This window comes from Macaca nemestrina, chromosome 15, assembly GCF_043159975.1.
Source record: "Macaca nemestrina isolate mMacNem1 chromosome 15, mMacNem.hap1, whole genome shotgun sequence".
Taxonomy (NCBI): Eukaryota; Metazoa; Chordata; class Mammalia; order Primates; family Cercopithecidae; genus Macaca; species Macaca nemestrina.
Window position 1 is genome coordinate 92,446,596 of NC_092139.1, and position 15,248 is coordinate 92,461,843.

Below are 15,248 nucleotides of genomic sequence, written 5' to 3' on the forward strand. Positions count from 1 at the left end.
GTGGAAAAAACAAGAGCTTTTCCCACAGAATTTATGTTTGATTGATTTAGATTGGTAAATGTACAAGGCCTAATCCAAGGAGAAAAACTACTGTGGAGGAAAATGCCTCTGCATTACAGTTGATGATGGATGTTGCCCTTCAAAAACACCCTAGCATGTCATGTATTACATGGGAAGACGTTCCCACTGAACTCCATCCCAACAAGGTCTATTGTGTATGTTATACTTTATGTTCCTCATCATATTCTTATATCAAAGTTAATTGAGAATGAAAGAAATCAGGTGAAGGAAATAAAGTATACAGTGGTCCATATTTAAAACAAAGTGCCTTGAACCTGTTTAGGTCAGCAAAACACAGAAGAAATAGGATACGCCAGGCTCCGGCTTGGATAGGCAAGGCCTGCTTGTTGGGCCCCCCTCCTCCCCACTTAGTTCCCATCACTTGAACAAAGTTTAGTCAAAGTTGAAATTTTACTAGCCTGCAAAATAGCTCGCTTTGTCTGTTCTTATTAGCCTGCCCAGCTACTTAGGTCATAAGTCAAACACTTGAAGAACCCCTGAGCTGACTAGGATGGCAATGCATTGTGGGCTGCAACAAAATGCAGTAAGACAACCCTAAATAAAAAATACCTAAAGCGGCCGGGCGCGGTGGCTCAAGCCTGTAATCCCAGCACTTTGGGAGGCCGAGATGGGCGGATCACGAGGTCAGGAGATCGAGACCATCCTGGCTAACACAGTGAAACCCCGTCTCTACTAAAAAATACAAAAAAAAAACTAGCCGGGCGAGGTGGCGGGCGCCTGTAGTCCCAGCTACTCGGGACGCTGAGGCAGGAGAATGGCGTAAACCTGGGAGGCGGAGCTTGCAGTGAGCTGAGATTCGGTCACTGCACTCCAGCCCGGGCGACAGAGCAAGACTCCCTCTCAAAAAAAAAAAAAAGGCCGGGCGCGGTGGCTCAAGCCTGTAATCCCAGCACTTTGGGAGGCCGAGGCGGGCGGATCACAAGGTCAGGAGATCGAGACCACAGTGAAACCCCGTCTCTACTAAAAATACAAAAAATTAGCCGGGCGCGGTGGCGGGCGCCTGTAGTCCCAGCTACTCAGGAGGCTGAGGCAGGAGAATGGCGGGAACCCGGGAGGCGGAGCTTGCAGTGAGCCGAGATCGCGCCACTGCACTCCAGCCTGGGCAACAGCATGAGACTCCGTCTCAAAAAAAAAAAAAAAACCTAAAGCTCCTAACCAATAATCAATATGCGACATCTGGGAAGATTATGACCCCATAGTACTCAGCCTATGAGAAACAAGGAGACAGTCCTGCACACTAGGGGATAAATCGCTTGTTGAAATTGTTCTGGGTGTGTCTGCCCATCAGACACCCGATCTTGCAAGACCATCATTAAAAGTCTCACTTTCTCTGTTCTGCAGGCCTCTGAGTTCATTCTTTGGGTGTGGATGGGTGAGTTTGTTTCTCACATCAGGAAAGCAACATTTCCTTAGAAGACAAGGAAAGAGGGTCTTACCTGGGCGTCATCATTGTCTTCCTCACTTGGTGGTAGAGATTTTAAACTCAGGCTGTCCTCAGGGGAACCTAAAAGGACACAGAGTTAATGTCAGTGCCCTGGTGGTTGGAGACTGTGAGTCCCTCAGGGAGTTTTGCTGGATGCGGCATATGGAGCGTGGGACTGAAGATTCTGAGACCATCTCAGAGAAACAACTATGTTCAAGTAGTGAGCATGAGGGAGTCTCACCAGACACCTCGCATCTTAGTCAGTGCCTGGACCTAATAAGACTCTTGCATTCCCAAGTCCCAGAAGATATTAACCAATCAAAAATCAAGGCTTCGATGTTTGCTGTGACATAGACAAGACAAACTGGTCTTCTGGAAAGATAACCATTAAACACCAGAGCAAGAAAAAAATGGTTACAAACACAGCACACAAAGCCCATGGACACAAATTGTCTCACCTCTATCTTATTAAAATACAAAAGGAATAAGTCAGACTTCTACACATATTTCCTTTGATTCTGACTTCCTCACCCTTTTCCTAGGTTCCAAAATAACAGGTGTCACCCAACTGCTCCCAGAGATCCTCCTAGAGTATCATTCTCCACCTGCAGATCTGCCTCACTGCAGCTGCCCTCATGGACGGTGTCCATTGGCCAATCATTAGAAACAAAAACTCCACAAGAAGTTATTCCAGAGAGCAACTCGCCCACCCTCCTACTCCAGGTGAGGCCACACTGGGTTACACGAGATCACTCTGCCCTTCCCTCGGTGTTGTCAGACTCTCCCTGGGCTCTGTGGCATCAGAGGTCTCTAGAAAGGCATCGCTCACACTTGCCAGCCTTCAAGTGAGAAATAGGAACTGAAGGAACCACGTTTCAGCTTTTTCCTTCGACTGGCCCATTATAGGTCTCACCTCCAATCTCACAGCCCTGAGATTCCCACTTTGATGTGCACGCTTTGAGTTAGGGGAGTCCAACAATCGGCCCCTCAGCCAGGCTCATAGCAGATGTGAAAGAGCATTCTGCGGGGATGGAAATCTCTCCGCTGCATGAACAGAAAGCTGCTGGGCCATTGCATGGTGGCTGTTGTGATGAGGTTCTGAATTTTTTTTTTTTTTTCAAGATGGAGTTTCACTCTTGCTGCCCAGGCCAGAGCAAAATGGCATGATCTTGGTTCACTGCAACCTCTGCCTCCTGGATTCAGGCAATTCTCCTGCCTCAGTCTCCTGAGTAGCTGGGATTACAAGCATGCGCCACCACACCTGGCTAATTTTTGCATTTTTAGTAGAAACAGGGTTTCACCATGTTGGCCAGGCTGGTCTCGAACTCCTAACCTCAGGTGATCCACCCTCCCTGGCCTCCCAAAGTGCTGAAATTACAGGTGTGAGCCACCACGCCTGGCCCTGAACTTTTAATTGTAAATATTTAAATGTATTTATGAGGAGGCACATGTATGACTGAGAACATTAGACGGCACAGGAGATCCAGACATGAGGAAGACATGAACCCCCTCCCCTAGTGTTTTCTAGTGAAACAGTTTGCAGCTTTGCTCCTACCATACATTTATGGTAACTTTCTGGGCATCTACACAAGGGCCAGTCACTGTGTGGGCCTGGGGATATGACAACAATGAGGACAACATCCAGATCCAGAAGGATTCCAGCAGGGGGCGCTCATGGACACAGGGGAAGACCGTGGCCCTGCACTCCCTGTCTAGACAGGATCAGAGCAGCAGGAGCCGAGGGGCAGGGGCACCTCACTGTCCTCAGGAGCTCAACCTCATCCCCAGGGACCCTGACTCAGAAGCTGGGGCAGGCTCCAGGATTGGTGTAGGGCTCAACAGACTGGACAGGCTGAGAAGGGAACATTTCCACATGTGCGCTAGATCCCAGCCCAGGGCTGACCTAGAACTCATGCCAGGGATGTGTTCACTACGGTGCCCATGGGGCCTAACATGTTCTCCCCAGGACTGAGCTCTGGGGTAAGGACTAATGAGGAAGACACAGTCACTGCCCTGGCAGGAAACACCCATAGCCAGGGTTCCTCTATCCACCCTGTGGGAAGACACAACACAGATAGAGTTTGACACTGAGATTCCAAACCTTCTATAAAATAAGTGGAAACTGACGTGTTCTGGATTCCACAGAAGAGTTGCAAGGATGAGCTAGACTCTGGAATCAGTCCCCATCCCTTTGCTGAGCTCCTGGTGCACTGGAACTCGTGTCCCTCCCCACCTCCCCTGCTACTCGGGAGTGCTGCAGCTACAGGCCCAGTGCTAGGGGTCTGTCCAGTTGAAACACATTTCAGCCAGGCACAGTGGCTCATACGTGTAATCCCAGCAGTTTGGGAGGCTGAGGCGTGTGGGTCATCTGATGTCAGGAATTCGAGACCATCCTGGCCAACATGGAGAAACCCCGACTATACTACAAATATAAAAACTAGCTGGGTGTGGTGGTGCATGCCTCTAATTCCAGCTACTCAGCAGGTTGAGGCAGGAGAATCACCTGAACCTGGGAGGTGGAGGATGCCAAGAGCTGAGATCGTGCCACTGCACTCCAGCCGGGGTGACAGAGTGAGACTCTATCTCAAAACAAACAAACAAAACAAAACAAAACAAAACACACACACACATTTCTGGGCCAGACAACCCTTGGTCAACAGTGTCTCCTCAAGGACCATTCCTCAAGTGGCTTCCAGAAGAGGTGAAAAAGAAAAACTCCTCTGTTCCAGCCCCAGGAAGATCAGGCCTGGGGCCTGTCTGTGTCTCTCCTGACCCTGAAGTCCATCCCTGCTGACTTGTGTCCTGTCTGCTCTGTGTCAGAGAAGTGGGGACCTGATTCCTGTTCTGCCTCCTCACCAATTTCTGCTGGTGTCACTGCCATCATCGCACCAAGAGATGGAGAAGACAAGAGAAAGCAATGAAACTCCATTCTTGAGGCATTCAGGATGATGTCCACACCATGCTCTCGGCAGACAGGAAGGCCAGATCCTGCTCACTCCTACTCAGAAGGGGTCTCAGAGATATGAGTACTAATCCTGTGATATTTCTCCTCGGCTCTTCCCTTTCTTTTTTTCTTTTTTCTTTTCTTTTCTTTCTTTCTTTTTTTTTTTTTTTTTTTTTTTGAGATGGAGTCTCGCTCAGGCTGGAGTGCAGAGGGTCGATCTCGGCTCACTTAAACTCATGACCTCAGGCGATCCGCTGCCTCAGCCTCCCAAAGTGCTGGGATTACAGGTGTGAGCCACTGTGCTCAGCCATGGATTGGAGCATTTCTAAGGCCTGAGGTAGTCCTGTTATTAAATACAATGCAATATCTTCCTGATCCTTCCCTGCTTTGACCAAGTGTTGAGGAATGAGCCCAGCACTGACAGATGTTGACCTGCACTGTTCTATGTGAACCCTTACACTTCTCAGCATCTGTGAACTGACCAGAAGCCTGTGGGCTTTCTATGTGTATTTCACAGTAATGTCCATGCAAACGTCTGTTGTTCCCTGTACTTTTTGCTGCCCAGGGTTTTGTGACCACTGGGGCCCCATTTGATGATGGGCAAAGTTTGGCAGCTTATAGGCCACACAGTTCCAGGGGCACACACAGGTGCTGGAGCTCCCTGGTGTGGGGTCTTGTCACCAAGCCTGGGTGATGACACAGTTGAGTAATACAGACCATCAACACTGGGACCCATTTCTGGGTTCACTTTTGCCTCCTCCATTCAGGAGGTCAGAATCTGGGTTCACTCCTTTCTGCACTGTCTCCAGCTAAGGAGTAGGGATATTAAACTGACCTTCAGGTACAGCTGTGGTGAGGGAGGAAAGAGGTCATTTATGTAAAGTGTATGGTGGTGCTGAAGTTTTTTTTCTTCCTTTTTATTAGAAGACATGACTCTGGAGGCTGAGGTGAGAGGACCACATAGGCCAGGAATTCAAGAAAAGTGACATTTGTACTGTGCTGGGCATGGGGGCCACATTTTTTGGAGAAACACACATTTACAAGCACACTCACACTCACTACGCATGGATTCACCCCTAGCTACCTCCCAACCCTCCTGCACACAAACCCACACCATCTAAATGATACGGCTGTTTCTAGGGACTCTGGTGGATGGTCACAGTTCTTCACTGAGCCATCTGTTTCTCACACTGCACTCCAGGTCCTCACTCTTATCAGGAACCGGAAGCCAGGCAGGCTCTCCAGACAAAAGCAGGCAAGAGAGTCCCCCGCGACCCATCACTTAGATTTGTCATCAGCAAGGGAGTGGTCTTAGAATATGCACAGTGTTAGAGAGGAGAACAACACACACTAGGGTCTGTCGGGATGGGGAAGGGAGAGCATCTGGATAAACAGCTAATGTACGCAGAGCTTCATACCTAGGTGATGGGTTGACAGGTGCAGCAAACCACCACGGCACACTTTTACCCATGTAACAAAACTGTACATCCTCACATGTATCTCAGAACTTAAACAACAACAAAAAAAAGAACCAAAAAAAAAAAAAAGAAATAGCCAGAGTAGGCAAATCTACTGCAATAGAAAGTAGATGAGTGGCTTCCTAGGGCCAGAGGTGTAGGGAGGTTGGGGAAAAGAGAGGAATAACTACTAATGGATATGAGGTTTATTTGAGGGGGAATGAAAAGGTTCTAAAATGAGATTGTAACAATGGTTGCACAACCCTGGAAATATAGTAAAAACACTGAATCACCCACTTGAAATGAGTGAATTGTTTTGCATGTTAACTATGTCTCAATAAAGCTTTTTTTAATAATAAAATAATACTTACAGTTGGAATTTTGGGCTGTATAGTCCATCTGCAATAGGAGAAAGAAAATGCCATAAGCATCCAATCATGCTGGGTCCCGTTTGCACAGGTCTTTTATTCGCTTTGTGACATTAGAAAACCACATGTCAAACAGTAATCAAGTCACTGGCCCCCAAGTAAAGCATAGAGAATGCTTGTGGAAAAGGCAATGGGTTTTCATGGAATATTTGCAAGTCCAAGTTGGCTGGCAAATACAAAATTATTTTTCAAGAAGAAAAAGTTGCTACTAAGAAATATGCTCACTACCAGACAGTTTGTAGGTGATGCTGTCATTTTTTACTGTCATCATCAATCAGGCCTCAGTTGGTCATAAACTCAAATGGCTGGTCGCTAGAGTCCACGACCAACTGAGGCTTGATTGACAATGGCAATCAAAGATGTATTCGCTTGATATTCCCCTCACCAAGAAAATTGTCTTAGTCATCTGTTATGTACGTGGTCAGATTTTTATATCTTCATTTCATTAATAAGGGAAGAAGCCTCAGAAAAAGAACATTTCTCTTCCAGATGAAAGAATGCATCTTACCATGTCAGGTAACATCTTATTTTCCAGAATATCAAGGTCACACTCCTCCAGGTCTGGAACAGGAGCTAGGAGAACATACGAGTGACAGTCAGTGCATTGGTGCTGCTGAGGAATCCCACAAGGAGCCTTGGGGGATGTGAACCGGGGCTGGAGTGTATGGAGGTGGGTGGTTGACAAGCATGGACTGAGCTGCTGCTGGACCATTCTCCTTGGTGTGGAAGGAAGGCAAAGGGGAGGAACAGAAAGAAATGGAAGAGCCTTGGCTTTGTAGCTAGGGCAACCTAACCAATGTGAAATATTAACATTAAGAGCCACTTAACACAGAAAGGCACTGTATGATTCAGTGAGAGCAAATCTACAGAGATAGAAAGTAGATGAGTGGCTGCCCAGGAACAGAGGTGTGGGGGTTGGAAAGAGAGAGGACTGACTACTAACGGATATGGGGTTTCTCTGAGGGGGAATGAGAAGGTTCTAAAATGGGATTGTAACAATGGTTGCACAACCCTGCAAATACAGTAAAAACACTGAGTCTCTCAAAACAAAACAAAACAACACTGAATCACCCACTTTAAATGGGTGAATTGTTTTTCATGTCAACTATGTCTCAATAAAGCTTTTTTTAATAATAAAAAAATACGTACGGTTGGAATTTTGGGCTGTATAGTCCATCTGCAATAGGAGAAAAGAAAACGCCATAAGGATCCAGTCATGCTGGGTCCTGTTTGCACAGGTCTTTTATTCACTTGGTGACATTAGGAAACCACATGTCAAACAGTAATCAAGTCACTGGCCCCCAGGTAAAGCATAGAAAATGTTTGTGGAAAAGGCAATGGATTTCTCCAAGTTGGCTGGCAAATACAAAATTATTTTTCAAGAAGAAAAAGTTGCTACTAAGAAATATGCTCACTACCAGACAGTTTGTAGGTGATGCTGTCATTTTTCACTGTCATCGTCAATCAGGCCTCAATTGGTCATAAACTCAAATGGCTGGTGGCTACAGTCCATGATCAACTGAGGCTTGACTGACCATGGCAATCAAAAATGATATTCGCTTGATATTCCCCCCAACCTAGAATATTATCTTACTCATCTGTTATGTACATGGTGAGATTTTTATATCTTCATTTCATTAATAAGGGAAGAAGCCCCGGAAAAAAACAAACAAACAAAAACAAAAAAACATTTTTCTTCCAGGTGAAGGAGTGCATCTTACCATTTCAGGTAACATCTCCTCCACAATATCGAGGTCACATTCCGCCAGGTCTGGAACAGGAGCTAGCAGAACATAGGGTGACAGTCAGTGCATTGGTGCTGGTGAGATATCCCACAAGAAGCCTTGGGGGATGTGGGGACTGAGGCTGGAGTGTATACAGGTGGGTGGTGGACAAGCATGAACTGAGTTGCTGCTGGACCATTCTCCTTGGTGTGGAAGGAAGGCAGAGGAGAGGAGCAGAAAGAAAGAGCCTGGCTTTCTAGCTAGGGCAACCTAACCAATGTGAAATATTCGTGTTTAAAGAAATGATGAATACAGAAAGGCACTGTATGGTTCAGTGAGACCGTGTCATCACACCTTCTGCCCATTTGAAGGTCCAGGCCAATCCCCTCATTTTTCAAAATGTTACAAGACCATTTAATTCTCTGGATTTACATATCCTGCTACTACATTTATCATCTATCTTGTTTTACTTTTTAAATTGGGTGAAACATACATATTATTTTAGTTATTTAGTGTACATTTCAGTGAAATTGAATTCAGTGAGCTACATTCATGATGCAGTGTCAATAATGAGAAAAATCTAGATTCATAATCTAAACTTAAAAAACAATGATTGAGGCCAGGCACGGTGGCTCAAGCCTGTAATCCCAGCACTTTGGGAGACCGAGACAGGCGGATCACGAGGTCAGGAGATCGAGACCATCCTGGCTAACACGATGAAACCCTGTCTCTACTGAAAAAATACAAAAAACTAGCCAGGCGAGGTGATGGGCGCCTGTAGTCCCAGCTACTTGGGAGGCTGAGGCAGTAGAATGGCGTAAACCCGGGAGGCGGAGCTTGCAGTGAGCTGAGATCCGGCCACTGCACTCCAACCTGGGCAGCAGAGTGAGACTCCGTCTCAAAAAAAAAAACAAAAAAAAACAAAAAAAACAAAAAAACAATGATTGCAGAAATCAATGGAATAGAAAACAGGAAATCATCTGAGAAAATCAACAAAACAAAAAGCCAGTTCTTTGGAAACATCAGTAACATTGATAAACCTCTACCTTGGCTACCCACAGATGAAAGAAAGATGTTACAATGTACTAATAGTATCAATTGAAGAGGAGTTAAATCAAACAATAATAAAGGAATATTCTGAACACATCTATGCCCACAATTTGATCCATTAGATGAAATGAGCTAACTCCTTTTTATCTATTTTAGAAGACCAAAAGTCTTCTGGGAAAAAATAGATCATTTGAATAGGCCTATATTTATTTTAAAAATTGAATCAATAATTAATAATCTTTTGAAAAAAGGAAAATCCAAAAAAGTATATTCATATGGTTTCACTGGAAAAAAAATTCTACCAAAATTCTTTTTTTTTTTTTTTTTTTTTTGCAACACAGTCTTGCTCTGTCACCATCCTGGAGTGCAGTGGTGTGATCTTGGCTCACTGCAACCTCTGACTCCCTGGTTCAAGCGATTCTCCTGTCTCAGCCTCCCAAGTAGCTGGGATTACACGCCCTGCTAGTTTTTGCATTTTTAGTAGAGCCGGGGTCTCACCATGTTGGCCAGAATGGTCTTGATCTCCTGACCTCGTGATCTGCCTGCCTCAGCTTCCCAAAGTGCTGGGATTACAGGCATGAGCCACCGTGCCCAGCCCCAAAATTCTTACAAAGAAAAACCTGGTCTTATCATATAAGCAAGTAATCACAATCCTAAGTATTCCCTTAGTTACATTTTAAAAATTATGTTTCCACACTTTTACACTGTTGGTGGGACTGTAAACTAGTTCAACCATTGTGGAAAACAGTGTGGCGATTCCTCAAGGATCTAGAACTAGAAATACCATTTGACCCAGCCATCCCATTACTGGGTATATACCCAAAGGATTATAAATCATGCTGCTATAAAGACACATGCACACGTATGTTTACTGCAGCACTATTCACAATAGCAAAGACTTGGAATCAACCCAAATGTCCATCAGTGACAGACTGGATTAAGAAAATGTAGCACATATACACCATGGAATACTATGCAGTCATAAAAAAGGATGAATGTGTGTCCTTTGTAGGGACATGGATACAGCTGGAAACCATCATTCTCAGCAAACTATCACAAGAACAGAAAACCGAACACCGCATGTTCTCACTCATAGGTGGGAATTGAACAATGAGATCACTTGGACACAGGAAGGGGAACATCACACACTGGGGCCTATTGTGGGGAGGGGACAAGGGGGAGGGATAGCATTAGGAGATATACCTAATGTAAATGATGAGTTAATGGGTACAGCACACCAACATGGCACATGTAAACGTATGTAACAAACCTGCACGTTGTGCACATGTACCCTAGAACTTAAAGTATAATAATAAAAATAAATAAATAAAAATTATGTTTCCAAACAAGACACAGCAAGGTTTTTAATAGCTATACTCATAATTGCCCAAACTGAAGGCAAATATCTAAACATTTGAGGTGTCCTTTACTATTAAAAGTGAACCGAGCCTGGGCAACATGGTGAAACCCCATCTCAACAACAACAACAACAACAAAAAAATAGAAAAATTAGCTTGACATGATGCCTTAGTGCCAGTTACTTGGGAGCCTGAGGTGGGGGGAACACCTGAACCTGAGGAGGTCAGGGTTGCAGTGAGCTGTGATTGCACCAATGCACTCTTGGATGACAAAGTGAGGCCTTGTCTCAAAAAAAATAAAACAATCATTTTGAATTTTGAATTTAAGAAATCTCTGGCCGGGCATGGTGGCTCACGCGTGTAATCGCAGCACTTTGGATGGCTGAGGCAGGTGGATCACAAGGTCTGGAAGTAGAGACCATCCTGGCTAACATGGTGAAACCCGCCGGAACTAAAAATACAAAAATATTAGCCAGGTGAGGTGACACACACCTGTAGTCCTAGCTACTCAGGAGGCTGAGGCAGGAGAATCGCTTGAACCCAGGAGGCAGAGGTGGCAGTGAGCCAAGATCACGCCACTGCACTCCAGCCTGGGCAACAAGAGTGAGACTCCATCTAAAACAAACAAACAAATCCAAATATTTGGGACTGAATTAGCCCAATTATGAGCTACCTAAAGGGATGGGAGAAAAGAAACAATCTGGTCCTTACCTGTTCCTTCATTTAGGTACCAAACCAGCTGGATAAGCAAGGCTGGAGAATGGGATGGGGACTCCAAAACTGGGGTATTTGAATTTTCATTGAGAAAAGGAAGAGATTAGATCAAAAAAGCCTCAGTGTCTAAGACAAGAGGCAGAGCCAACCTTGGTTCCCCATGCCTAGACCTGGGAAAGCTGGCTATGGGCAGGATGGAGCTGGAAGCTGAGGATGTCTCTGGGGATGAGGCTATGGGAAGGGGGTGAGGGTGGCCACAGTGTGCCAGAGAGTAAATGGCACCCATGGCTTTTTTACCTGTGGGCATCTTTTGGTTGCTGATGTGCTGCAGGTCATGGCCCTCCGTGGCTCCCACATCCAGCTTGCCAGGCTCTACAGTAGTGGATGCTGATTTTGTAGCAGCCACAGCCTCATAAATATCAGATTCATAACTGGATGCTACCTTCCCCCTGTGCCAGCCACAGTTGGAACTGACTTTGGGGCACACACAACAGGTCAATATATTCCCCATGGGATATCTACACGCCTCTCCACTCCTGCCTGAGCCTTTGATGAAACTGAAATGGTGCTGCCCGAGCAGCCACACTACTGAGGCTGGCACAGCACTTGTAGAAGCAGCCTGACTCCAGGCAGATCTGGGGCCTCAGCCCTTACTTTGTCACTACCTCCCAAACTAGCTGTTCTATGAGGTCGGGGATCTGCTGTTTTACTTCAAAAAGAAACACACGACAAGTGCTGAGAGGCACAAAAACTGCTGGAACACAGCACAGTCGGAGCTCCTCCTCCTCCTACTCCTAGCTACCGACTGAGGGCTGCTGGCCCTGGCTGATGCCTATAACCACAAAGCTTCCCATGTCACCTGGTTACCAGGAAACAGCCAGGCCAGGCTATTGATTCACAATGTCCAGCCCCACAGCCCCACCCAAGGCCTCACAATGCCCATCCCTGCTGCTGCCCACCTTGTGGCCACCACCCTCTGTGCTGACTGCACTACTCAGGCTTTTATTCACCCTGGGCTGCCTGAGCTTTCCGGTCCTGAGAAAAGTGCAGGGGGGTTGTTATTGGAAGTCACACTTGGCAAGAAACTCAATGTAAAACCCTGGTACAGCCGGGAGCGGTGGCTCACGCCTGTAATCCTAGTACTTTGGGAGGCTATCGGGGGGTGGGGGTGGATCACCGAGGTCAGGAGTTGGAGAACAGCCTGGCCAACATGGTGAAATCCCATCTCTAAAAATATAAAACATTAGCTCTATGTGGAACCCCATCTCTACTAAAAATACAAAATGTTAGCTCTGCATGGTGGCAGGCATCTGTACTCCCAGCTACTCGGGAAGCTGAGGCAGGAGAATTGCTTGAATCCAGGAAGCAGAGGTTGCACAGTGAGCCAAGATCACGCCCTTGCACTCCAGCCTGGGTGGCAAGGGTGAAACTGAGAAAGGAAAGAAAGAAGAAAGAAAGAAAGAGAGAGAGAGAGAGAAAGAAAAGAAAGAAAGAGAAAGAAAGAAAGAAAGAAAGAAAGAAAGAAAGAAAGAGAAAGAAAGAAAGAAAGAAAGAAAGAAAGAAAGAAAGAAAGAAAGAAAGAAAGAAAGAAAGAAAGAAGGAAGGAAGGAAGGAAGGAAGGAAGGAAGGAAGGAAGGAAGGAAGGAAGGAAGGAAGGAAGGAAGGAAAGAAAGAAAGAAAGAAAGAAAGAAAGAAAGAAAGAAAGAAAGAAAGAAAGAAGGAAGGAAGGAAGGAAGGAAGGAAGGAAGGAAGGAAGGAAGGAAGGAAGGAAGGAAGGAAGGAAGGAAGGAAGGAAGGAAGGAAAAGATAAAGAAAGAAAGAAAGAAGAGAGAAGGAAAGAGAGAAGGAAAGAAAGAAAGAAAGACAGGAAGACAGGAAGAAAGAAAAGAAAGAAAGAAAGAAAGAAAGAAAGAAAAGAAAGAAAGAAAGAAAGAAAGAAAGAAAGAAAGAAAGAAAAAAGAAAAGAAAGAAAGGAAAGAGAGAGGGAGGGAGGGAGGGAGGGAGGGAGGGAGGGAGGAAGGAAGGAAGGAAGGAAGGAAGGAAGGAAGGAAGGAAGAAAAAAAACCCGTTACTAAAGTCAGTTCCACCAGCATTTCTGTTTTTCAGAGTCTGACAGCTTTCATTTGCTCACTATATGTAGTTATACACAAATTTTTGACTGCTTTTCTAACTAAATGCTTCTCTCCTGTCCTATAAATGTTAGTTCTTGTCTGCAACTTGATCATAGCTACCCCCAGGGCCCTGGTCCCACTCTCAATAGAGAGTCATGGCTGTGTATCCTGAATGAAAGCCTGGGACACATCACACTTTCCCCTCCTGGTCTATAAAATAGGGACTGAACACATCCTTCCCAGCTCTGTAATGCTAGGACCTACCAACTCCCTTTTCTCCCTCTGTTTCTTCTTTCCATGGCAGGGGTACTCAGATATTTCTTTTATTTACTTATTTATTTATTCTTTGAGATGGAGTGTCACTCTGTCGACCAGGTTTGAGTGCAGTGGAACGATCTCGGCTCACTGCAACCTCCACCTCCCAGGTTCAAGCGATTCTCCAGCCTCAGCCTCCCAAGTAGCTGGGACTACAGGCACACACCACCACATCTGGCTAATATTTGTATTTTTAGTAGAGATGAGGGTTTCACCATGTTGGTCAGGCTGGTCTTGAACTCCTGACCTCAGGGGATCCGCCCACCTCAGCCTCCCAAAGTGCTGGGATTACAGGCGTGAGCCATCACGCCCGGCCTCAGATATTTCTTTCCCTAACAAATCATAAAGCATTAGTTTCTTATACAAAATTGAGAACCCCACAGTGGGGTACCATTGGCCTCATAGGATAAAGATGAACAGTCAACATCTGGCAAGCATTATGTGCCTGACGGTGTTCCAACTGTGGCATACTCATTTAACCCTCAGAAACAGTCCCATTGTACACATTTTACAGCATAAATCTAGATGGAAAAATCAAGTAACTTCCCCAAGGTCCCACAACTGCTCAATGTGAGGCCAAAATGTAATCCTGGAGAATCTTGATCCCCACAAGATGATCGCGATTATCAGAAGGTAAAGGTAGAAGTCAAGCATGGAGGGGGAGTGACATTGTAGATTAGTATATTTTAAGAAAAATGGCCAGGCACGGTGGCTCACGGCTGTAATCTTAGCACATTGGGAGGCCCAGGCAGGTGGATCACCTGAGGTCAGGAGTTTGAGACCAGCCAGGGCAAACTGGCAAAACTCCATCTCTACTAAAAATACAAAATTAGCTGGGCATGGTGGCACATGCCTGTAATCCCAGCTACTCAGGAGGCTGAGGCAGGAGAATCACTTGAACCCAGGAGGCAGAGGTTGCAGTGAGCTCAGTTCACATCACTGCACTCCAGCCTGGGCAACAGAGTGAGACCCCATCTCAAAAAAAAAAAAAAAAAAAAAAAAAACCACAATGTTTTTTATGTGGATTTTAAAATTCCTCCCCTTCATTCAACATTAAGTCCCTGTTAAGGGTAAGGCACTGCATGGGCCTGAAACTGTCCCAGCACTCAGTGACTTCAGGCAGATGAGCAAACAAAGGCTTAGAGATCTAAGGCCACATCTGGCACCCCATGTGGGATACCCACCCCCGATAATTTAACGTGGGTCCTTTTCTATTTTCTGTGTCAGTCAGTCTGAAAAATAAAGAAAAAGAGTACAAAAGAGAGAAATTTTAAAGCTAGGTGTCGGGAGGAGACATCACATGTCGGCAGGTTCTGTGATGACTCCCAAGTTGCAAAACCAGCAAGTTTTTCTTAGTGATTTTCAAAAGGGGAGGGAGTGTATGAGTAGGGTGTGGGTCACAGAGATCACATGCTTCACAAGGTAATAAAATATTACAAGGCAAATGGAGGCAGGGCAAGATCACAGGATGGGGGACGGGAACTAAAATTGCTAATGAAGTTTCGGCACGCATTCTCATTGATGACATCTTATCAGGAAACAAAGGGTTTGAGAGCAGACAACCTGTCTGACCAAAATTTGTTAGGTGGGAATTTCCTCGTCCTAATAGGCCTGGAAGTGCTACGGGAGATGGGGTCTTATTT

General features: G+C 45.6%; 1 protein-coding gene across 3 annotated transcripts in view; it reads right to left on the minus strand.

Moving 5' to 3' along the window:
- The window catches only part of LOC105495744 (aspartate-rich protein 1-like), a 50,267-nt gene extending 38,279 nt beyond the window's left edge, over positions 1-11,988 (minus strand). For all 3 annotated transcript variants that reach the window (XM_071080271.1, XM_071080269.1, XM_071080270.1), the window contains exons 1-6: positions 11,477-11,988; positions 8,055-8,116; positions 7,483-7,510; positions 6,842-6,906; positions 6,277-6,304; positions 1,518-1,585 (exon numbers count right to left, since the gene is read on the minus strand). In XM_071080271.1, coding sequence (XP_070936372.1) covers positions 1,518-1,585; positions 6,277-6,304; positions 6,842-6,906; positions 7,483-7,510; positions 8,055-8,116; positions 11,477-11,690 — 465 coding nt within the window. In that variant the 5' untranslated portion in view covers positions 11,691-11,988. The remainder of the gene's footprint in view (positions 1-1,517; positions 1,586-6,276; positions 6,305-6,841; positions 6,907-7,482; positions 7,511-8,054; positions 8,117-11,476) is intronic.
- Positions 11,989-15,248: the final 3,260 nt, after the last annotated feature.